Source organism: Anopheles gambiae, chromosome 2, assembly GCF_943734735.2.
Source record: "Anopheles gambiae chromosome 2, idAnoGambNW_F1_1, whole genome shotgun sequence".
Taxonomy (NCBI): Eukaryota; Metazoa; Arthropoda; class Insecta; order Diptera; family Culicidae; genus Anopheles; species Anopheles gambiae.
The window spans coordinates 105,272,072-105,295,589 of NC_064601.1; the positions used below are offsets into that span (position 1 = coordinate 105,272,072).

At 47.3% G+C, this 23,518-nt stretch overlaps 3 protein-coding genes across 29 annotated transcripts in view; 1 reads left to right on the plus strand and 2 right to left on the minus strand.

Moving 5' to 3' along the window:
- The window catches only part of LOC1277253 (protein phosphatase 1 regulatory subunit 12A), a 78,709-nt gene that overhangs the window by 22,252 nt on the left and 32,939 nt on the right, over nt 1–23,518 (plus strand). The window lies entirely within an intron of this gene.
- On the minus strand, nt 1,754–3,921 carry LOC1277251 (putative odorant receptor 92a). Of its 2 annotated transcripts, XM_316697.2 has the most exons (4): nt 3,196–3,921; nt 2,436–3,103; nt 2,208–2,363; nt 1,754–2,126 (listed from the first exon to the last, which is right to left on the minus strand). In XM_316697.2, exons 1-4 carry the CDS (start codon nt 3,512–3,514, stop codon nt 2,076–2,078), a joined length of 1,194 nt encoding a protein of 397 aa, XP_316697.2. In that variant the 5' UTR covers nt 3,515–3,921; the 3' UTR covers nt 1,754–2,075. The 2 variants fall into 2 exon arrangements, with proteins under 2 accessions (XP_316697.2, XP_061505087.1); XM_061649103.1 differs by having other exon boundaries at nt 2,063–2,363.
- On the minus strand, nt 4,744–5,910 carry LOC1277252 (uncharacterized). Its single transcript, XM_061649105.1, has one exon. It carries the CDS (start codon nt 5,434–5,436, stop codon nt 5,044–5,046), a length of 393 nt encoding a protein of 130 aa, XP_061505089.1. The 5' UTR covers nt 5,437–5,910; the 3' UTR covers nt 4,744–5,043.

Consider the following 23,518-nt stretch of genomic DNA (forward strand, 5'->3'; position numbering starts at 1 on the left):
AGTCGCATCTCCACTGCCGCGGGGGGTATGTGTGTGTGTGTGTTGTGTGCACCGTTTGGAAGGGAGCGGGAGCGTCTCTAGGTGTGGGGTTTTGCTAAGAGCATCTAAAAATATCTCGAGCGGAAAGCAGCAGCACGACGATCTTGTGCGTTGGTTGCGTGTGTGTTCCCGGTTCCGCCTTACCAACCCGACCGCCTGTTGTCGGTCGTCAGTGGCCTTCCTCTGGTGTCTTTGCTTCGCGGTTCGCGGTTTCAACCTCATCCCTCACGCGCACACACACACTCATAGAGTGACATACGCCGGTTCGTGTGTCTTCTTGACAGTTCCGATAGGATCGGGCAATTTGCACTTCTAGCTTGAGTTGTGTGTGTGTATGTGGTGTGGAAAAGCGTTAAGAAAATCTCGGACATGGCCAAATGAAAAGTGAAATTATGTGCCCTAACGGCAGTTGTGTGTGCACGTGGAACGCATGGGATAGTAAGGATTTGTCTTTGCCAAAAGAAGTTCAATTTTAAGACCAAAAAGAACCTCATATTGTGTTCCTCAATTTAAGCGGACAGATCCGAATGGGAGATGATATCAATTATTTGGAACATAAGTTCTGTTGAAGTTATGTTTTTCTTTCTTTCTTTAACATCGCCAACCACACTCAACATATCCCCGATTGACGTACTGAGGCTTAGCCTTTGATGAGGTTTTTGCCTTTTCCACCATTAATGCCGAACCCCCACTAATGGGGTGCCCTTGAGAAAAGAGCGATCAGGGCGGAAAAACGTTTTACCCCGTGCAGACAATTCGCTGCTGCGTCTCGATCACAACCACCAACCCAGCGTTCCGTGTTGGGAAATTACCACCAAGGTGGTGGTGGTCATAATCGGGTCTCGCTCCAGATTTTGCCCTGATGACGCACGCGGCGTTGAGCCAGTTTCGACATTGGCGAAGAAAATTCGATTGAAATAGACTCCCGAGAGAGAGAGAGAGAGAGAGAGAGGAAACAAGGTGGTCCGGCTTGGAAATGTGCTCCCCTTCTACTTGAAGCTCACAAAACACGCAAATGGATGTTGATGTGTTTTTCACACACAATTTTCCATCAAAATTTCGGCTCAATTTTTCGACCACTGATCGTTGTTGGTTTAAGCAATCATCAGGATGAACAGATTTTTTCTACTTTTCCTTCATTTTTCGGATAAACGATTTTATTTCGCTGGTGTCTTTGCGGTGTGCGATGTACTCCGATTTGTTTGCTCCCTTCCTACCGCTTCTTGGCCCAGTCAATCTGCACCGGGAGATGCGGCCGCGGTATGCAAATGTATACAGAGCGCATTCCTAGAATTTTTCCCATCCTTTATTTCGGCTGCGTGGCTGCGAAATGGTTCGAAATTTTCCTCCGTTTGAACCGTGTTTAAAGCTTGAGTTGCGATCTAATTTCGAAGTATGACACACATGTATATAGACACCAGGTCTTTCCGAGCAGGTTTTGTTGAAATTTGGTGTTAAGAGGACGGTTAGAAAGAAAAAAAGCAACCGTACCGCTGTTAATAAAACCCGTACGGTGTCTCACTACGCTGCCTGTCCAACAGGGGCCCTTCTCCACCTGGGGTCCGTTCAACCCACGGTTGGGGAATTCCGACCCCCCAACATTCTTGAGGTTGTCGATCGGTAGGTAAATATATCAAACATTCATCCCTGTAGGCCGTGTGGGCGCAAAGCGAAACACGTGCAAACCTTCCCCCCAGCACATTTCGTAGGACGGGGAAGGGTGGTGAGCAAGACGTTTTTTTTAGTGATTTATCATCATTTATCATGTATATATGATCTAGCGGAATGTTTAAGCTTTGCTGGATACGCACAACATTGAAAAGATCTCGAACAAGCAGAAAGCAGCGAAGTTACAATTGCCTTTTTTTTACTACCCAAGTGCCAATCGGGTCCTTATTTTTGATTACAATTTAATGACAGTTTTTGTCGCGTACGTACGCACGTCGATTCTGTAGCGTATTTTGTTGCGTATGTGAGGGCTGCGTTGACTGAAAGAGGATCGCGCACTTGTCGCACTTGCGTGACAATGTTGCGGTTTAGAACATTTCCTTCATGATCATGTAGTAGGTATAGGAGGTTTTAATAAGCTGTAATTAGAGCGTCGTAGAAACGATCAGACAGAGCACGAGGAGAGCGGCCTGTGGAATAACTAGTAGAGCGGTACTTACTTGCGCGAACGTCACAATGTTAACGTTGTAAAACTTGCCGGCCGTTATCGTCGCCTTGCGGTGGGCCTGCAGGATGATGCGCAGAAAGTACTTCCGTATCACGATCGGCTCGTCGTACCAGCGGCAGTTGAAGGCGGAATGGCTGATGTTAGCATTCTAGGGGAAGGAAAAGAGTGCGTACACAATGATACTGCTGCATAACTTTTAAAGCATTGCGAACGTGATCACCTCTTCCGTAAGCTGGTTTCCCAGGTAGGAGAAGCACAACATCTCGATGAAGATGGACATCAGCAGCACTGCAATGTTGATCACGTTCAAGCTGTGGTTGCGCGTGATGTAGAACAGCATCAGGCAGAGCATCAGCAAACACCCGATACACTGGATCAGCAGTATCAGGCTCAGGATGCTGTCCAGCAGCTTGGTACACTCGATCGCACGGTAGTGCAGCTGGACAATTTGCTGCAGCCGTCTGTGCTTCTGCGCCAAAAGTCCCCCGGCCGACTCACGATCGTACTGCTGCAACAGCCGGTTGACGAGCTGATAGAGCAGTGTGTTGTAGCGGATCAGCATAAACAGTGCACCCTTGAACCAGAGGATAAGCGCACAGAACACACAGAACGGTGTGATGGCCACCCAAGAGATGGTGTAGTGCACGATGTTGTGATGTACATCCAACCCGTACAGATCCTGCATGAGGGGCAGCATGAACTCGACCGTCCGGTTGTCCTCCGGCATGCGCCACTGGAGGAAGTAGCGCGGATAGTTGTAGATCGGTGGAATTACATTGAACAGCAGTACGTACAGCAGGTTCAGCTTGGCGTAGCCGAGGCTAAACCGATGAATGTTAGCGTTCACCTCGATGATCAGCTGACTGCACTGGTCCTGCTTGTCGCGAACTGCAGAGGGGAAAGATTGGAGTTTGAGTTGTTTTTTTGTGTTGTTGCGGGAATCGGGGTCCAACCACAGCAACGAGCTCACGCGCACGTACACAGCTCCAGTGCCTGCTCCAGCTTGCGAATCACCGCCCGGAACGGTTCCGACTTGATGGCCAGGATGATGATTGTCAGGTAGCAGAGCGCGGCAAAGATCAGCTCGGACACGCTTCGCACAATCGACTCGAACGGGTGCCGGTCGGTGATGCGCACCGGCTTCGGGAAGATGATGGCCACGTACGCAAGCAGCAGCAGCGCGTACAGCCGGTACAGCTTGCGCCGGTCGCCCCACAGGCCGAGCATCGCGAACAGGCGCAGATTGTACGGCATCACGCGGAAGTTGTCGGCCGGCGTCCGGGCGAAAAGGTTTACCATCGTCGTGCGCTTTCCAACACCTGCTCCCTAAGGGTCTGTGGCGGCACTGGTTCAAGGACTGACTGATTGACTGTCTGACTTGCACCTAAAATGGCTCTATTAGAACGTATTCTCGTTTTGAAGGTGACAAGCCTGTGTTAAGTATTGGAGATGGGAGGCGCAGTGTCCTGTTCTTGGTGTATAATTCTACAAAATTGTCATGCCGAAAGCCCTATGTTTATAGAGTGGGTGGATATGTTGACAATCGGTCTACAATATCTACGCTAAGTCACGATTAATTATGCACGCGGACGATGGGTTATGATTAGTGGTTTCTGTTTGACAACACCTAACAGTTACGATTATACCAATTGTTTAAAGAAGGATGTAAGGATAAGTGGACAATTACAGTATTTGACGCTTTCAATTCCTAGAACAGCTCTTTTAAAATGAGATAGTATGAGAATATGGCTTTTAGCAGCTAAAAATGAAAGAAGAAATTGTCAAACGAGGACCAAAAGGAAGCTAATTGGGACCACTAGCTTACTTGTCCAAATGAGGCCATGTCGACAAAATGAAACTTTCCCACCGTAATACCACGCGGTATGTAGGCGTGACGGATCATCTGTTGGAACTGTTTTTGCAAACAGGGCGGATAGTTGTACCAATCCGTGCTGTAAACCGCTCTAGCAACGGAAGTATTCTGCAAATCAATTGGGAAATGAAATTTATGCAAAACTGTAGACTAAAGTTCAATTTACCTCCGTCGACAGCCTATTGCCGAAGTAGGAGAAACATAGATTCTCCACCGTAAGGGCTAGAAACAGCAGCAGCACGTTGACTGCACCCGAGTTGAAATTCTGAGAATTAAGGTGATGTAATTAGATTGTACGTATGCCAGAAGCCCTTGAGCACGAATCAACCTGCCCTACCTTTGATATGTAGAACAGGAACAAGCAGCACATCAGTACGGTGTTGGTGAACTGTACCAGTAGCATCAGGTTGAGCACACTGTCCAACAGCTTCGTGCACCTGGTGGCCGCTCCGTGCTGGTCAATGATTTCCGTTAACCGGTGACGAAACTGGGTCGTGGTTGGGTCAAGCGATTTAAGCTCCCGGACGCCTCGCGACACGAGCTGATACTGGAGCGTGTTGTAAACGATGATGCCGATAAAGACTAATCCCTTGACCACCGTCAGGTACGCGGTAAAGAGAAACGCTGGACAGGCGAGCAGGGAGAAGACGGTATAGTGCACGATACTGTGCCGTATGTCCAGAAAGAAGAACCGGGACTCGACGGGCAACAGAAACTCGACCGGCTCGCCGTCGCCGCTCGATGCGAAGTACGCACTGTACGTCACAATGGCGGGCAGTAGATTGAAAATGAGGAAGTACACGCCCTGCACGATGATGTACAGCCGGCTGTAGCGCATTATTTGTCGATTGACGTACACCACGTACCGGCTGGAGTCGGTCGTCTGGAACTTTCGTTCTGTGTGATCGCGACCGTTTGAGAAGCAACAGCGGAAGTTGGGAGAGTTTGCAATAATTCACTGTACGTGTTGCGAGCATCCAGTCAGTCTGTCACACTTACGCTTATCGAACAGCAGCTGGACGGTGCCGATCAGCTGCTCGAACGGTTGCCGCCGGATGGCGAAGATCGCCATCATGAGGTAGTTGTTGTAGCAGAAGATGAACTCGGCCGTACTGCGGGCGATCGAGTCGAAGCTATCGCTCCCGGTGCCGAGCACAATCTTCGGTACGATCAGCAGCAGAACCGTGCCGAGCAGCATTAGGGCGAAGGAACGCTTACGCCGGGGATCACCCCACAGACCAGAGTGCTCGAGCAACCACAGGCCGTGCGGCATCACGGTGAAGTCACACGCGCGGTCACGATGGTGTTGCTGCTTCGGGGAGGTCGGGTGCGTTAAGCGTCGGAACATGTTTGCTTTACGATAGCGATGGTTTGATACTGGCGGGACAGCTCAGCATTGTCGCCGTTTGGCCGGGCGTTATGTCACACCCCGCTGGTGGATGAAGTTATTATTTCTGGAGCAAATGTGTATGCGACACGCAATGTGCCCCTGTGATTAGTATGATTATTGACAACTATTTTTGTACCTTGTAATTTGACTCAGTTTGATTGTTAAAATATGCATTCTAAGCGTAAATATTTGGATCGGCCCAGTGGTTGTATAGCTAGTAGCGCTAGCTCTTTACAAAGCTGCCTCATTTCTAGTCGAGACATTCTCCAAAATACGGAAAACCAAATCTTATCCTGGTGATAATAATAATAAGTCGCATATATAAATCAACCAGTTCATAGAGAATCCCCAGAGTTTCTAGGCAATGTCTAGTTATGTGTAGACGTAAGATGGATTGTAGTTCCTAAGAAAAAGAAAAAGAAAAGGAAATTGATTCCACTAGCACAATGCTTTCAATCCCATTATAAACCCTCAAATCTTGGTTTGTGGTAAGAATATTCTGAAATTCCCAGCCGAGCAAAACGGGGAACGTCCGCAGCAGAACCCCGGCAGCAACAGCACCAGCAGCTGTGTGTGTTTATCGCCCTGATGTAATCGATGCTTCTTGACACGGGTGTGCGGTGGTCGTCGCCGTCGTCGTCCCGGACGTTGTTGGAGATGCGAGTGTGAAACAGAGTGCGTGCACTGGTTGGGTGGTTGGTTTGGCAGCTTGGCGATTCCTTAATGCTGCTGGTGTCTTTGGTTGTGCAATATGTCTGGCTGTGTTTGCAGAGCCCCACCCTGGCTTGGCTGGCAGCTAATAATAGCTTAATTATTCATTCTGATTTGAAGAGTGTGAAAGATCGGGGGGGGACCTTCATAAAACTGCAGAAACAACGACCCCCAGTCAGACGCTGTTGTTGGTGTACGTTTTGAGCAATAAACATTAACGCTATTACTGCGGCCATGCTTAAAGGGGTAAAAGATTCCTCATTCTTTAGGGGGTTTCGGAAAAAACGGGGACCAAAATGAGCATGGCAATTAAAAGCACATTCTCTCCCATCTTGTTGGTGTACATGCATTATTCTTCTGGCTGCAAATGGGGGAATGATTTGCGCGCCTTAGACTTCGCTGTTGCTGAATTCAATCATACTGCAGCCGGCGGGACTACGATGAGTTCTCGCCATTCGCTCCGCTTCCCAGGTGGGCGGAAGACGACGACAAACTTCCGCGGGTGTGTGCTGCTGCTGCTGGTGTCTTCACGTCTTGGTAGGTGCGGACATGCGGGACCAACCCGACCCGTGGTAAAAGGGTGCCTCGCAGGGTAAAACTACAGCTACAGCAAAACCAACGGCAAAAAAGGAGGTTAACCCAAGTGTGGTGGAATTGGCAGTGTTGTGTTGTGTGCAAAATCATGGAACAAGGGAAGTGTATTCGCAAACGACGTCATTAGCTGGGAAATGGCAAACGTCTAGCGCGGGGTACCTTAGCTAGGTCTCGGAGCAAGGTGTGACTAAGCGGATTGATTTTGCTTCTACCGTACGATTCGCTCTGCGGGACGAACCACGCTCACTAAATGTCCCAAATACCCGGGAAGGAGGGATTACGGCCAAGTCGCACGCGGTGTCCCGATCGCAATCACCCTCGTCATCATCACCCAGCAGCGCCTGCTCGTTGTCTTGTTGTACGGTTAAGCATGACCGTAGTGGAACCAATTCGCGTGCGCCTCCTCTCTTTCCCCTTCACCCTTGTTTGTTATTTGCACACACACACACACATGCCCGAACGACAATAACGCCTGCGGGCAGGTTTATGATCTAAGATGCAATACAACAAATACTCAGCCCGTGCTTTTGGAGGACCAAGGCGATGTGTGGTGGTGGTCCCGCTGACAGGTCAGGATCAACGTGAGAGCGGTTTCTGTTTGCGTGTGTGGATTGTATTTTTTTTACGAGTTTCGGGCGATTGGGAAAGGATGATTGGAAAGCGTGACAACGGGTGGGTGTTGTAATATCATAATAAATTACTCTCCAATGTTTGAGAATTAGTTTAGCCCATTGTGAGTAAGAAGTTTGGTTAGCGTGTACACAGCGGCACCACCTGGCGCTGTTGCTGGACTTGGTGGTGGTGTATTACCTTCCTCAAGAATCCGAGCAGCAGCATCATCCCACAGGTGGTGCTGATGATGACGGAGTACGATGGAGTCCTACAGTTAGTGTAGGTGGAACGGTAAATACTGTCCATTCCCATGGTGGAGTGGATTAATTAAATGTCCATATTTATTGTACCCATCCCGTATGGAATAAGGTTCAAATTTATGTCCTAAATCCGTTCATTCTATTTCACACTTACAACGGCAGACCATGTGCTTCGTAACTTCAAGTGAATATTCATGCGCACAGGCACGAATTGGCAGTTCAGCATATAGTCAATGGCAATTCTTTCGCCACGCAGAATGGCACCAGCGTTAAAATGATCCATTCAAGTAGCCATTCGGATTATCTTTATCCCGCGGTGTAAAGTGTCCCATAAAAAATAAGAAGCGCCCTTCCACCCTTCTCCATGCGTCTCCGTATGCGACCACCAGCCACGTTAAGTGGGGGGGAGTAATTTGAATAAAATAAGTTTCGACACTGTCATCGTCCGCTTATATGGGCAGGCGCGTAGATCAAAGCCGTAGCTTTGTATTTCGGTCCCTGATTTGTCCACGCTTGAACTGCTGCTGGGGGTGGTGATCCCGAACCTTTCGGGAGCTCATTTCCATGTGGCTTGTGTGAGCGTATGGTTTGCATTTTTCATCACGTGCCTTTTTATCAGATGGTAGCGGAGGCCTTGTATATCCTCTCCAGCTAGGCGTGGCGCGCGCACCCGAGATCGTAAAAGCGTGAAGAATTGGTCGCTTTGTATTTGGTCGGGGACGACGCGGAAACTGAGCGGTGATGTGTATATATATGATGTTACAACCTTTATTGGTCGTAGCATTGGAACAACTCTCTTTTGCACGCACGCGTGTGTGTGTTTTTTTTGTGTTACGTCCAACACGCACCAAAAGATAGGATCAATAAATTAATAAATGTTGTAAATAAAATTCTGCAGCGCTTTGAGCAGCGCGCCCTGTGTAGCATGTTGTTGACACCACCGCGAACCAGAAACATCTAAAACAGCAGGATATTATAAACATACGCATGTTACCGAAACCTATTACTCGGCCGATCGTTTTGTGGTGTGTAGGCGCGATTGCTTTCATTTGAAAATATTAGTTTTCAGAACGCGGCGCAGTGAGTTGCAAAAAAACACACACAGTTTGAAAAAAGTGTGCTAGAATCTGTTGGGTATGGTACGTGTGTGGCCACTCTCCGCGTGGTGACGTGGCCGGATATTCGTTCCAGGTCCGAAATTAAAATCGTGGGCGATAATAAAGTACAAACGTTTGACAAGCCAGGAAGTAATCTCTTGTGAGTGTCGCGTCACTCGCGCGACTGCCACCACTCATCTGTGGCTTATCGAAGCGTGACCACTTGTTCGGTTCGGTTTTCTTGGCCATGTTTTAGTGCGGTCCAGGCGACTAGGGGGCGCGGAAGTGCGCACAAACGAAAATGAATTAGTGCAAATTGTGAGCAGCACGAAATTAATTTGTCCCGGTCGTTGTTGGGAGGGGCGCAACCAGAGAGTGAGTCTTTCTTCGTACCGATGATATATGGGGGGAAGCGGCTTGTTTAAAAAGGCCAAGGGGTCTCTCTTCACCGGTAAATTGCTGGACAAATAATTTTGATTTGGAAGACGAGAGAGGAGGGGAAAATACGTTTGGCAGAAAACGACACGATTCACTTTCAAAAACGCAACTTTGAATTTCTTCGGCACGAGTTCCTGGCCTGTAGAATGTGAGAAAACATCGCCAGTAAGCTTTTATGAGTCATTGAAAATTTTTGAGTATCTTTTTGTGCGAGAACCGATCTCACGACCTGTGTATTATAAGGTCACGCGCTTTTTGATGAGTCTATTGCGTCGGCTCTTTGATGGTGGGTTAGAACTAGACAAGTATCGTACCAAATGAAAATTGATATATAAATTTGCGGAATTATTTTAATGGATTCTGCTTAGTATTTCATAACAAAACTGCAATACATTTATTTAAATTATTATCTTATTCAGTTAAACCGAATTTTTGTCGTATAGGATATTCAGGAAATAAGTAAAACTTTATTTGCAATATTTGCTAACAGAAATAGAAAAACAACACCCTATGTTATAAAGACACTATTGCCATTGGCCCACCATTAAATTACCGGAACGTACAGAAATAACAACCCGCTGGAATGCGAATGCGTTTTTCCTTAGCAGACTGTGTGCGCACGCCTAAGCATGCGATTTTGGCAACTTGCGTCAGCGCAAAGGGTTTGTGTGTGTGTGTGGTATTGTTTTCCGCTTTATTCCATCGTTTGGTTTTTTTTTGCACCAGCTAGTTAACAACAGTTTACAAGCGGCAGCCGTCCGTTTCCACAATGAATGTTGGGTCTAAAAAGCAACATTGAAAATCGCCGGGATAGAAAGAGAAAGGACACACACACATGCCCCGGCAGCAAAGTGTGATACTTTAGGCGAGATATACTTTCACCAGCGCCATTGAAGACGACGGTGATTAGACTCGGTCGTGTGCTTGTATGTGCTTTTGTGTAGTTTGGCAGGGGGTTTAATTTTTTCTTTACTTGTTCCTAGAAATGTCGCACAACCCTTTTTTTCGTTACTATTAGTCCATTTTTTCCCTGTTTTGATTTCTCTGTACGGCGTGTGTACCAGGGTGGCTGATGTGGCTTTGGTTGCGCTAGTACAGCTAGTAGTAGGCACCCGGTGCCTTATTAATGCCCAGTTTTCCGTAGTCGTTTTCGCCGCAACGTGCTTTTTTGTGATAGGGAGAAAGATAGAAAATAAGCGCACCTTTTCTTGCGGTTGGCTGAAGTTGGCTTTAATTTTGGCTTGTTGTTTAGTGGCGCGCGTGCTTCCTTCGGTATGCTGGGGTTGCCTTTTTGCCGTTGGAAAACACCATTATTTGGGCGCATGGGAGCGAAAAATTGGCACGCCATTTTCATTGATGGCGTTTTCCGTTTTTTTTTTTGTTCGCTCACAGAGAAGTCGAAATTGACAAGCTTCTGTTACAAATGGGCGAAACAGTTTCCAAGAGACGTTCGAATGTATTGTTTTTTGTCGCACCAACAATTGCTTCGGAGTGTCACTAACGCTCCGATGGTCTGAGTCAGCTTGACGGCAACCCCACGGCAGCAGGGCGCAACATGACTAACTACTGTGTTAACGGCTTACATTCTCGCACACACACTCTCGCGAGCGGGGGAAAGTGCACTTGCGCACCCGTTGGCCAGTATCGTACAAACCTCCCAGTCTACCCGGCAGCGATGGCGTCACTTGTGTTGGCTTTCCTGCAGTTTGTGCGCGGTCTATCAATTAAAACCATAGACACATTAATCACATTCGTTGTAGTTACGGCCTACCGAGGGCGCACTGCTAGAGGGCGCACATGCATACCAAGAACTACCAGTGGCCTTTCCTCTCAAGGCTGATGACATTAGCCCGGTGGCGTGGAAGACTTTCTTTCGTTCGAGTTACATCCCATTAGAATGGAGAGACACGAAACACGTACTCCAATAGCGAAGAACTCAACAACGGACCTATTGCTACATCAATGTTTGCAATGATGATCGTTTGTTGCAGCCGACAATAGCTTCCCCCCTGTAGAAGCGGCGATGGCATTAGGTTAGTTTAATTCTCGCATTAAACGGCCGTTCTTCGGGGCGTTCTTGGCCGCGCAAGAGTTTGTTGAAAGCGAAACTGTCTACATTCCCTAGATGCGTTTGAACCATCCGGCCCTGGCCTGCGAAGCTCTCTATGGCGGAACGTGTAGACAAGAACAAGACATTTTATTGCTGCAATTGATTGGTTTTATTGAACTACGCGATGGCTTCATCAAATCGTTTATTGATATGAGCCTTCGCCTTCGCCTTGTGGCTGTGCTGTCTCGGATTTGTGTGTTGCAGCAAAGGTGGACACGGTTGAAGGTGATCTATAGTGGGGTGAGGTGTAACCGGGTGAAAGAAAAGTACATTGAACCGTACTGTTGGGACCGTTGTTTTGAGGCTTTCTTTCGCAGTAACATTGCGCGCGACGACCGTTCTCCTTTGTTGACGGAAGAGCGTTTATCGCGTCGGGTTAAAATAGAAGCTGATAGAAATAGGCGACGACGAAGGAAGTACATGTGTTGTACAGAGCTGGTCGATGCTCCGTGTCTTATCAGACAGTAGCATCAGTTATTGCCGGTTATCTTTTGCAGACTTAGAATTCCCAAAGGTTGTGATTCATTTCCTATCAACGTTAGGCTCTAAGCGGATTTACGGCTAGATTTCGACTTCAAGTATTTATTGGAATTATTCCAAATATAAGCAGTTTCTTCAACATCTTAATTATTATACCCACAAACGGTTAACAAGAGAAATCTTGAAATAATAAAGAAAATATTTAATTTATTAATAGATAACAGAAAGACTAAACCACAATTTCTTTGAAATTCGTTAAAATGTTTGCTCATTTTTTATAATTTATTTTTGACAACCCTTCCCCCACCCTGATTGGTAGTGTTGTCACGTACATTGAGCGCCGGCTAAGCACGCGCGATCACATGACGTTTTGGTTTTGTGGGGCAATGGTATCAGTTTCTGCCGGGTGATGATGGAATTTGGCCCGAAACATGGCGCCAGTCGTTAGCGCTTAGCGGGTGCTGATTGATGAAACGAAACCGAAGCACAACGGGGGCACAATAACAGAGTGTTAGCACTGTCGGGGGAGGGGGAGAGGGAGGTAACATAAGAAAGAAAGCTAACCCCCGGGCATGTGAGAGGAAGTAGTCATCTTGAAGGCGTTAGAAAACAGATGAGCAATTGGCTGGCGAACGTTCTGAGCGTTATGGTTGAAGTGTTTTGAAATAGAACGAGGTTTTCTAATGAGTGAGAGAAGTTAATTTTAGCGTACTGCTTTAATGTTATGGAAGTGAAAAGTCGTGTCTTGGAACCGACCCCCCTTCAGGCGAAACTCAAATTCAATCAGTGTCCGGAATGGCAATAAAAATGTAATATTTTTAAACAGCGTGACGAAAATGGCCATTTTACAAGGAATTTGTTCTTCACATTCAATGCCATTGTCGATGTGTTTCTTTTCGCTTACATCATGCCACTAGCAACTATTTTTATCATCAAAGGGGGGAATGTTTCTTTAGCAACGTCTTTAGCAGCGTGTGTTCGCGTGCGTTTGCGGCGGAAGGATAAACGCCCCGGCCCGAAACGGCGCAATCATCATTCGTTCGTTCGGTTCTTTGATGCTTGATGACAGGAGCGCTACGGCAAAGCGGGGAGTATCCGATCACTCACCCTCACTGGTGGTGGTTCTGCAACAGCAGCAGCAGCAGCAGCTCACGTTCATTAATCACGGTGAATTGTCCTGCTGCTGCTGCTGCCGCGGTTCTCGGTGCGCTGTTTGATCGCAAGATAAGGTATCAAATTACTCTCAACGAGTGTCACCGGTCAAGCCGACGTGCGGGGTTCCATCTCTTACTTGGTTTTCTCACGCCGCCCTACCTGCTACGAACACGTTGAACCTCTGAGGTCCATTATCCTTCCCGACAAATTGCACCAACCTCGATGGATCATGATCCTGCACGCACCGCAATACAATGTAGCGAGAAATGGGCAACCACACACTCTACCGACACTGCCACACAAGGCTGATAAACATCACTTCCCGCAATGTGCGTCGTCGTCGTCGTCGTCGTCGGCCGCCGTATTGATTAATGATTCCACCGGCGCAAACAATCGACATATAATTTGCCCAACCCGGCCGTCTCGGAATGAAAACGGGCGAGCGCGCGCGAAATATTTGCGCGTAACGCGCTCTGCTGGCTGTGTTGTCTGTCTTATCATAAACCACGCGCGAAAGCAATGGTCCAAATGAAAACGTGAAACCACGGTCTGTAGGTGTGTGTGTACGCATCAACGCGGGACACGCGGAAATGCGCGTCAAGCATGTGTTGTGTTGTTGTTTGCCCCGTCTGACAACTTTCCCCTTTTTCGGGGTTCGAACCCCTCGCTGCTTATGGTTCGGTTGCTTTTTTGCGTTATTAATTTGATGACCGATAAACGCCAAACGTGCGTGTCTATGTGTGTGGCTGAGTAAGAGTGAAACAGACGGACGGGAGCAGCTACCCTTCGATGTGTGATATATGATGTAAAAGGCATAAGGCATAAAGGCAGCCAGTGTGGTGGTGGCACAAAGAAACTGTACCTTTGGAAGACGCATTTGATCACGCGCGCGCACACACACGCCTGTCAATCGTTTGACAAAGTCTGTAATTGGGGTAAAAGCAGAAAAAAGAGTTAAATAAATTAACCGTATCAATAATTCATAGCACCACGCACTCTGCCAGGCACGGCAATGTGAACGATATTCGTTCGATAGCCAAACCGTGTTACTTTTTGTTACAGGGGTTTTTAGATCATTTAAAAGACTTCAAAAATCAAAAAAGCAAATTATTATATTTTTAAATTATATCGTTTGCTTTCAACTGTCACTCAAAACACAGTTATAAAGACTTGTCGTGAGCTGTATCAATTTCATAATTCTTCATAATGCGCAATCATAATTACAAAAGTATACAGCGGCGTAAATGCCTGAAATGGCTAATTAAGCATCTGTCCGATAGTTTAAGCTATCGAATTCGACTACTCGCTCGAGAGGTACAGGCGACCCTCGAGATACGGCCCCCTCGAATTACGACTTTTCGCAGATACGACGATTTTGATTTTGACAGTTGAAAGCTTTCATTTATAAGAAATTAATAAATCTTTTTTTTTTATTTCTTACCGACTAAAACCTTGCTGAACATATTTATAAAGACTCCTCAACTTTCAAATCTTGAATATTTATACCGTGTAAACGACTTTTGGCGTGAAGTTAACACATGATCGAACATTGTTTTTAATAAAATGCCCGATATCACAGATTTCGGCTTTTCAACTTCGGTTATAAACTTTATATTGGAATAATCGACATATGACTTTTTCGACGTGCCGCCTTGCTTTGGGACATTTCTTCGGTTCTCGGCATCTCGGGGGATCACCGGTATATGATAACAAACAGCATCAACTCGAATCTGCTGACGATTAATCTAACGGGAAAGCCATCTGTCATACCATAGTGAACAAAATGAACGTTCGAGTGAATCCTCTCGAATGTCAAAATGAAAAATTTCATATTGGTTGGAATCGTAAAACACGTTAATATTCAACATTACTCCCAAAGTAACAAGCGAACAACCCTGCATTTAAGAAAAAAAAGGATGGATGCGAGAGCCCAAACTCTGACGCGACGGCGGACTCGGCACAATCGGAAACGATCTTTAAACATCCTTTCCAGGCCATTCTCGCCATCATTACCGAACGCTTGCTGCTTCCCTCACCCCTCCCCCAATACCGTTAAACCCGAAACGCCTCAACACGCGTAATGTGCGTTAGCAGATCAACACCAGCAGCAGCAGCAGCTTGCCTCTGTAGCGCATCACATTTCACTTCGTTAAGGTTCACTTTTTTTCAACGCGTGCACCCGCGTACACACTACTGCGCTCGGTTTGTCCCCGCAAAATAAACAGCTCATCTCATTGCAAATGCAACGACCGCAAGCGGCAAGCGACGAACCGCAGGCGAGATGACGGGGGACAAGCAACGTTTTTGGGTAACCCGCCTGCCTGCACACCGTCCGCTCCTTCTCGTCTCTGCTACGATCTTTACGTTGCTTCTTCCTCCTGCTCTTCCGGGTGTGTGTGTGTGTAATGCCTCCGCTACACCACCCCCTATTCCACACCCCACATCTTCTCGGTCACCCAATTCCGTTTCACTTTGCGCAACAACGCGCGCGCGGCACGCACCAACTCTGTGCTCTGTGCCTGCCTGCCCGCTTGGCTTTCACTTGACTTAGTTTCATTAATAATGAATGGTAGTCGAAATAAATAAGTAATGAAGAAATTAGCTTCATCAACGGGGCGGTCAGTGGCCTCACTCGTCGTCGTCGTCGTCGCCGCCTCCGCCGCCAGCGCACGCCTCGTAAGTGGTGGTTGACGGCCGGACGCAATACATTGCGAATGCATTTATGCATACACGCACCACGGCATGTGTGTGTGTGTGCACGCATTGGGTAGAGTGACATCGAGCATAGTTAATTCATCCCCGTTGACTGTGAGGTTCGCCGAGGGTGACGACAGCTGGGCCAAACCCATTGCTTCCTTCTTCCCCCCATGCTGTGACATACTCACGCAAAAGCCAACAGTGCTCGCAATTATTTGGAGGTTAATTTTCATGCTCTGATTTGTGGGATCGTTTTCCCATTGCGCTTGCCGCTTGCCTAACGGTCACGGTAATTTTCCTCCCAACTTTACATATTCCGAAAGTTTGCTTCCTTCGGACGGCTAATTAAACGGAGCTGCGGTGAAGGTATAAATTATTGCCATTGAATATCTGCTTAATGTTGGGCCTTAAATTGGAGTATCGCTTTTCACTAAAACAAGTGCGCATTGTACTCGATTTCGATATTTATGCATGACTTTTTGCAACCTTCCGGTGGTTTGTTTGGCCTGTGTTGGTTGGTTCATTGCTTGACTTTTTGCCTGTTAGTACATCAGTCTATCGTTTACACCTTCTACCGCGCTTCAAGAACTGGTCACGGATTTGCGGCCCATAATAGAGCTGTCTAATGATTTATGAGGCGAGCCTGTAAGGTTTACTTGCCACTCACAAGCACTTTTGCTGTCTGGACAAACATATAAACTAAATAAATAATAAAAAAAAACGGCGCACAACTTATCCCGGCGGTTTAGCGAGATAGTTAATCTAATTATTGATACTGTCAAAGTGCGCCGTCGGGCTTTGACGCCCTGACAGTCAGCTGACAGTTGCGGTTTTTTTGCTGTGCCTCCCCTGCACCGCTTCTCGGGGCCCCATTCTATAGCACCATGCACCACGCCGAATTCGATGCAGCAGCAGCACCGAGATCTTGCAAGATCTCTCGGTGTACAGTGCTGGGTGGAGGGGGATGAAACGCGATAGCGAGGGAGCCTAACTCTTTGCTGTTCAGCCCTTCGGCTGCTACTATTTGCAGCACACACACACACATGTAGCAACGCTTAAATTGATACGCAAGAATTCCAAACAAATCCATCCATCATTTATGGTGTAGCGAAGAGGAGGAGGAGGGAGTTCGTTGCGGCAAATTCGCTAAGAAGCAGTTGGTGCAGCAGTTTCTCCTTGCCAAATGTGGACTTGTCCGTCGACTCCGTTGGGCTACGCTTCTAACTCCGCTGCACCCCCCCCCCTCCCCCCTTTCTGGACGCTCCATTCCGGGGGTTTAGGCAAGGTGTCGTCGTACCCACCATGGCAACACCGATCCGAAGCGAGTCTCAGGTGTTCCGTTCGTCTACGCCGTCAAAGCTCGGTGCAATTTCGTTGCAGTTGCAAAGAAAAAAAAAAAAAAAGGTTGCCGATGATTCGAATCGGACCTCTGTGTGTGCGGTGAGGTGCCGGGTGATACCATCGGAGGTCGATGTCAAACTGTCAAAAGTGTTTATCATCTCGATAAAAGTCGGTGAACTGCTCGGTGACCACATATAGGGACAGTGTGTGAGAGAGAGCGAGAAGCCCCGGCGCATTCGGCTTTAGTTGGCACCGGGGCACATGTGGATGACTCTTAAGCCAGAGCACAGCACAGCACCGGGGCACCATTGGCCGTAATCGGTGTAAACGATACAAACATTTTTCGTTGCCTCTTGTTAAGCGTGCGCCTCTATTACCCGTGTGTCGGCGGTTAAGCTTCTTCGCTAGTGAAACCCGTACCAATTCCTATTGCGCGAAAAGTGGTACCCTTTTGTTGTAAGATGCAGATTTGCCCAGAATTGAATGCGTTGCATTCCAACGAATTAACCAGTGAAGAAAAAACCCACCTAGAAAGATTAGAACGGAATGTTCCGAATGCTCCAATAATATCCCATAGGAACCCTTTACGCTTATAAGACAACGACAGACAGACAGACCCGGGCATAGCAGCGGCAAACGAGAGGATTTTGAAGTCTCTGGGAAACAAATAATTATTGAAACGACATAGTCGACATTCCACAACCACAAGGGGTCTGGTTTATCGGCTAAACGGCCGCTCGTGACTGCGGGGCTTGTCAATTTCGGCACGCCAGCATATCTGTCAATTTGCAGTTTAGCGCAACTACGCACGGGGCAATAAGTTCGACAGCCGCGGGACAAGCTGCTTACAACGCCACGTATGGTGCAGCTCCACGTACGCGGTGTGCCCAATGCTGGTGCTGCCACCGGTTGGAGCTACTGTGCAAAACAATCCGTTGTGACAGGGCGCGATCAAGAACGCGCCTGCCCCATGCCATACTGTGCATGTGTCCGCTCTGTGTGTCGTTCGTGCAAAACGTACAGCGCAGCATTGGTTAAATAAATCTTCTAATGCCCTTACGCGGGGGCTACCGGGGATCAGGTAAAACTATTGATGTTAATATATCTGGCTGACAATAAATATAAATGAATGTGTATCGAGCTGTCCAATTCTTAGTGGTACGGTGGTAAGAAAGAAAAAAAACATTTCTTTCCCCAAATGTACAGACAAATCGATTCTGCTACGTCGATCAAACACACACACACACGTGCCTGCCTGCTGCGTGTGTAGGTTGGACAGCGCTGGTCGGCTGGGGGTTACGGATTAAAATATTTGCTGCTTTTTTATCGGCACCCTCCCCACCCCGAGTCAAATTGATATGAAGGCTAATGCTTCCTGGAGAGGGTTCGTCGCTACCGCCTCGTACAAACATTTGCTTAAACAAATTGCTCCATTTGCCAACGTTTTTCCCCCCAGGTGTGCATTATTGTGGCTGCGTAGGAGTGTGGCGAGAATTTAGACGCTGCACCAACGCTTCCCAATGCACGTGAAAGCCACGTTCCGGTGGTGGTGCGGGTCGTGATGCATTCGTTTATGATTTTCTTAACATTGTTTTGCTCTTTTCGCGCATAATCAAAGGCAAGGATCGCCGATGCGGACGTGATTGAAATATAGCGCATAAAGCCTTGTCTGATCGAGCTGCATCGAACGATCGATCAAGCGATCGCAAGTGGTCAAATTCGCCCATAAATATGGCCGTTTTATTGCGCCGCTACTCCGCTGAGGACGAGGAGAAGGCGTACATTAATGGCGCGAAAGAACCGCACCGATTGGTATTTTATTCGTATCCTGCCGAAATGAGTTTGCGCGTTTTACGACGAAACCGTCCGATATTAATCGTCGATTAAAGTACAGTCCGTTGGTGTGTGTGTGTGTGTGTGTGTGTGTGTGTATGCGCGTACCACATGTTTTGTGTGTCGTGTACTTTTGACATGCAAAATAATGTGTAAATAAAGAAATTTAAAATAAAACGCTTGCACATCACATCCCTCCTGCCCTCCCCGGCCGCCTGCCTGGCTGTCCCAGATATTTGCAGCTCTCTATGCACCCAAACTGTGGTGTGTGCGTGCAGCAGCAGTACACACGGTCATCGACCTTTTATTGCCGTTGTTCCCTGGCGCGCTTTGAATCATAAGCGGGGGAAATCGGTGGTAAATGGATTCTATTTAGAACGCGACAGCATCGCTGCAACTACAAAATGGCCGGGCCCGACCACATGCCATGGTGATGGCAAAGTTTGTTTGTGTGTGCGCGCATTAAAGAGAAAGTGATTGCAATTAGAGAGAAAACGGCAGCGAAGGAGAGGGTGGAGAATGTGCCATTGGTTGAGTATTAACTACAGTAGGATTTATTGCGAACTTAACCTTACTGAATCGAATCGATTGAGACTGGTTGTGTTAATCTTGCACAAAGAAACACTTACCATCTGAATTATTATGCTTTCATGCAAGTTTGTGAAGAGGAAAATCTTCCCATTTCTTGCCCTATTAAGGATTTATTTCACTATTCAAACCGCTATATAGTAAGCTCTTTCGCGTCCCTCGGTTTTGCGGCTAATCATTTGCCAGCGAGCGAATGCGAACGTATATTTCATCTCACTACTATGTGTTGCCTGCAAATGCTGCCATTATTGTGCTGTTTTACGGTGTTTGAGATTGCGCCACTACAGTGATCGTAAACCACCACCGCGTGCTTTGCTGCTCCCTTTAGATACCTCTGTTTGTCTCCCGCTGCACGTTGACTCCGAGCGCGTAATGTTTCCCGCTCTCGGAATGGTGTTCATATTTTAGTATTTTGTCATTCCTTCGACGACGACGACGGAGGCAGCTGCTGATCCGTTGTTGGAGGACAATAACGCCGCGCCTAAGATTTTATGTATATTTATTGTCCACTGGACTCTCCTAGATCCTCGTACCGCAAGTGCCTGCTCCCCGTGTTCTTGTGTGGTGGGCGCACAGTAATGGTCGAGTTTATTTTTATTGTTATAGTTATTTGATTGTTTTTTTCTTTCTTTCGCCCGGGGGCCGGTGGGACTATTTAGACTTCCGTGTCGTGTCCAGGATGTCGTCTAGTGGCGGTGGGAATGAACTTTAGATCGATGTGTGCAGTAGGATTAAAGCAATTTGGACGCGCTCCCCCCTGGAGCGCTTGCAATGCAGAGGCAATATTTTAATCGAAAGTTGTAACAGTAACGCGACGGCTAAAGGGCGATGATGAGAAAATATTAGTTTTTTTTTTTTTGCAAAAACCAGTGGAGGAAGGGAGGGTGTTGCAATGTGATATTTGCATTGCGCTGAAGGAAACTCGTGGCGAGCAAATCTCTGTGGAGCTAAGCAAGCTATTTAAAGCTTATCGGGTTGACCTACTAACTGGGGCCAATGAAGGATGTAGTCGGATTAATTCGACAAGATATATATTTCTCTAGCAACTGCCCCGTGTGTGTGCCAGGGTAGTAGTGTAGGCCCTGTGCACACTATTTTGGCGCATTGCCATCCGTCTTAGCAAGTAGCAAAGACCCCGATACACCGCGCTACACAAGCAGATGCATCCAAAATTATCCGAATGTTCGATTTGCCATTAATCTAACGTCAGGATGATGTGCAATAAACTATCTCCTCCCTCCCCCATACCCATCATTATCCAAATTTAGCTCAGCTCCAGCAAATCTTGCCAAAAGAGTAAAGAGCTCACCCTTATTTGCAGTGGGCTGCCCTTCTTGGGCATATTCAATTGTAATTTATCATTAGCCATCTGGTGTTTGCTTTCTAAAAAAAAACATACATTGTTCCCCAATTATTGAAGATGCTTTACGGTGTCGATTGGACGGCTTGGCGAGGCGTTCCAATGACTCGTTTTTTTTTCGGAGCGAAGACGCGAGAACATCAAAAAGCAGAGCAATAATTTGTCGATTAATCAATTGGCTACCGTTTAACTTTTTACGGCAAGAAGCTGCGCGATCACATTTTTCGGTTCACTTTACCGACTCAAAAAAAAAAGAGACCTCTCACCTCCATCCGTGTGTCGCATAAATCGTGCCCCACATCGTCCTATCTCGCGGCTGGTCAGTCGAATGCGCGTATATGCGCGCCTGCCTGTCATCTCGACTTCACTTCACGAAAAGGTGAACAGCAGCTACCGCTCGCTTGCTCCGCGCTCTACCACCTCTACCTCGGAGCTGTTTGGCGGAAACTACGAACGCAGGGAATTATCCCACAACGCAAAATCGATCTCTCCTCCCCGGCCCAATTGAAGCAGTAGCAGTGCCCAGGCACGAAACGCCAGCAAAAGAGCTTCTGGTACTTTGTGTCAGATTTAAGCCTACCAAACTGTCGCTAATCGATAATAAATCCCCTCCTTTACCGGGGTGCAGGAGGCAGCAGCTGCGCTCGGTGGTTGGCGTTGAATTGGGTGCAATCTCATATAATATGGCTCGGCCGGCGAGGCCGGAGTAGGGAAACGATCCGCGAAACGATCGTGTTGCGGAACGATCGTCCCCCACAGTAAGCCCGGAGAAGCGTCGCTAATCTGTTTTATGCCTTCGTTGGCACTGTGGATCTGGAGTTTGCCCATTTGCCACTGGGGAGCTTTGTTGGGGGCTTGTTGAGTCATTCAAAATAGCGGGGAAATGGTGCATTTGTTTGTTGCTCTCTTTCGTTCGTTGCTCCTATGCTGCTTCGTGTCACGGTTTCACGACACCAAAATGACTTCAAGAGTACAGTGTTTTTCGCAACATGAAACGTCACTTGAAGCTTGACCGGCAAGCAGACACTGTTAAGTTCTTTTGGCAACCTTAAGAAACGGGCCGAAAACAGTGCGGCCACTTGAAACACAACCCTCAGCACCTGGAGACGGACCGTGGGGGGGGACAGCGTGTGACAGCGCCAAAGCCTACAATTTATGGACAGGCGATCCACAGACACGATGATTGGGAGACAAGCGCGAAAGAAAGGAAGAAAGAAGAAACAAAACGCTCACATCGGCGCAAGTGTTTTTATGTTTCTCCTTTATGACACACGCATGAAAGACGCATTCGCGCCTGCTTGTTATGATTTTATACGCGCGGCTGGCCAGCAGCCCAGCCTCTCGGCAAACCCAACCTGTTCCTCTGTTGCTGGGCTCTCTTCTCCTCGTATCATCGCCCTCCGGTTGGGGGGGGGGGGGTTTACCCTGATCGATAGTTTATTGGTTCAGATCGTTGGCCGTGTTTCACTTTCAGTTTGTTTAATCTTGTCTTTATCTTTCCTTTGCGTTGAGCCGATCTTACTTTGAATGGCATCATGATTAGTGTTGGGTTAATTATGATTCAGATTCATGAATCTGAAAGATTCGTGAATCTCCAAAAATTCAAGATTCTCAATAGATTTTTGAATCTCAAAAGATTCAAGAATCTCGAAAGATTAATGAATCTCAAAAGAATCATGAACCTCATAAGAATCATATATCTCGAAAGATGAACGAATTTCTAGGGATTCATAAATCTCCAAAAAATCACAATGTTTGAGCTACTTTTTATTCTACTTCTTGGCGTAACAACCTTCGTGGCCATACCAGCCTTCAGAGGCTTTCGAGACTTCTTGGCATGTAAAACACATCGGTTTATTTTGTTTTGCTACTGGGGGGCAGTCCTTGCAAGGCTAGAACCTATGACGGGCATGTTGTTTGGTCGTGCAAGTTAGCCACTGTACCACTGTATGGGAGCGAGCAAATTCAATACTTTCAAAATCATACATCTCTAAAGATTCACGGATCTTGGAAGATCCATGTATCTTACGAGATTCATGAATCCTAGGAGATTGAAGAATTCATGCTTTAGAGATTCATGACTCTCTAGAGAATCTGGAATCTTTAGAGTTTCACGAATCTATAGATTCATGAATTTTTGGAGATTCGATGCGAGATTTGAATCACTCATCCCTGAAGATGCATATGAGTGAATCTCGACAAAAGATGCATAAACCCCAACACTAAGCATGATGCTGCATTGTACGCAAGCACACACACACGCACAATCGATCGTGCTCACCGATCCGATCCCATGTGGCTGCTACTGTGGCACGTTTGTCGTTGATTCTTGATGTCATTTGGCTGGGTTATGATGTGATATAGCTCGGCTCGTTGTAAAACCGTCCATCGCAAGATATTGCGGCAAATGTCACACACACACACAGGCAGGTGTGCCTTGTAACGGGCACGATGCTTCGATCTTACTCTACCACCCCGTGTGCAGTCAGCAAAGACGTGAGAAAATTTTGACGCGCTACAACAACTGGTGCGCGCGAAACTGGTATCAAATAAGTGCTTAGTGCACACACCGTTACGCGGGAGGCCCTACTCAAGAACACTCCAGCATCCATCCCCCTTTACCTCTATGTATGTCGCTTGTATCAATTCAGCTAACCTCTCCGCCCTGCATTGCATTGCAACTCGCACTGATTTTCAAACACACACACACACACGGCTGACACGGGGCTTAGATTAATTGTATTTTCTTTGTACAGTACGGATC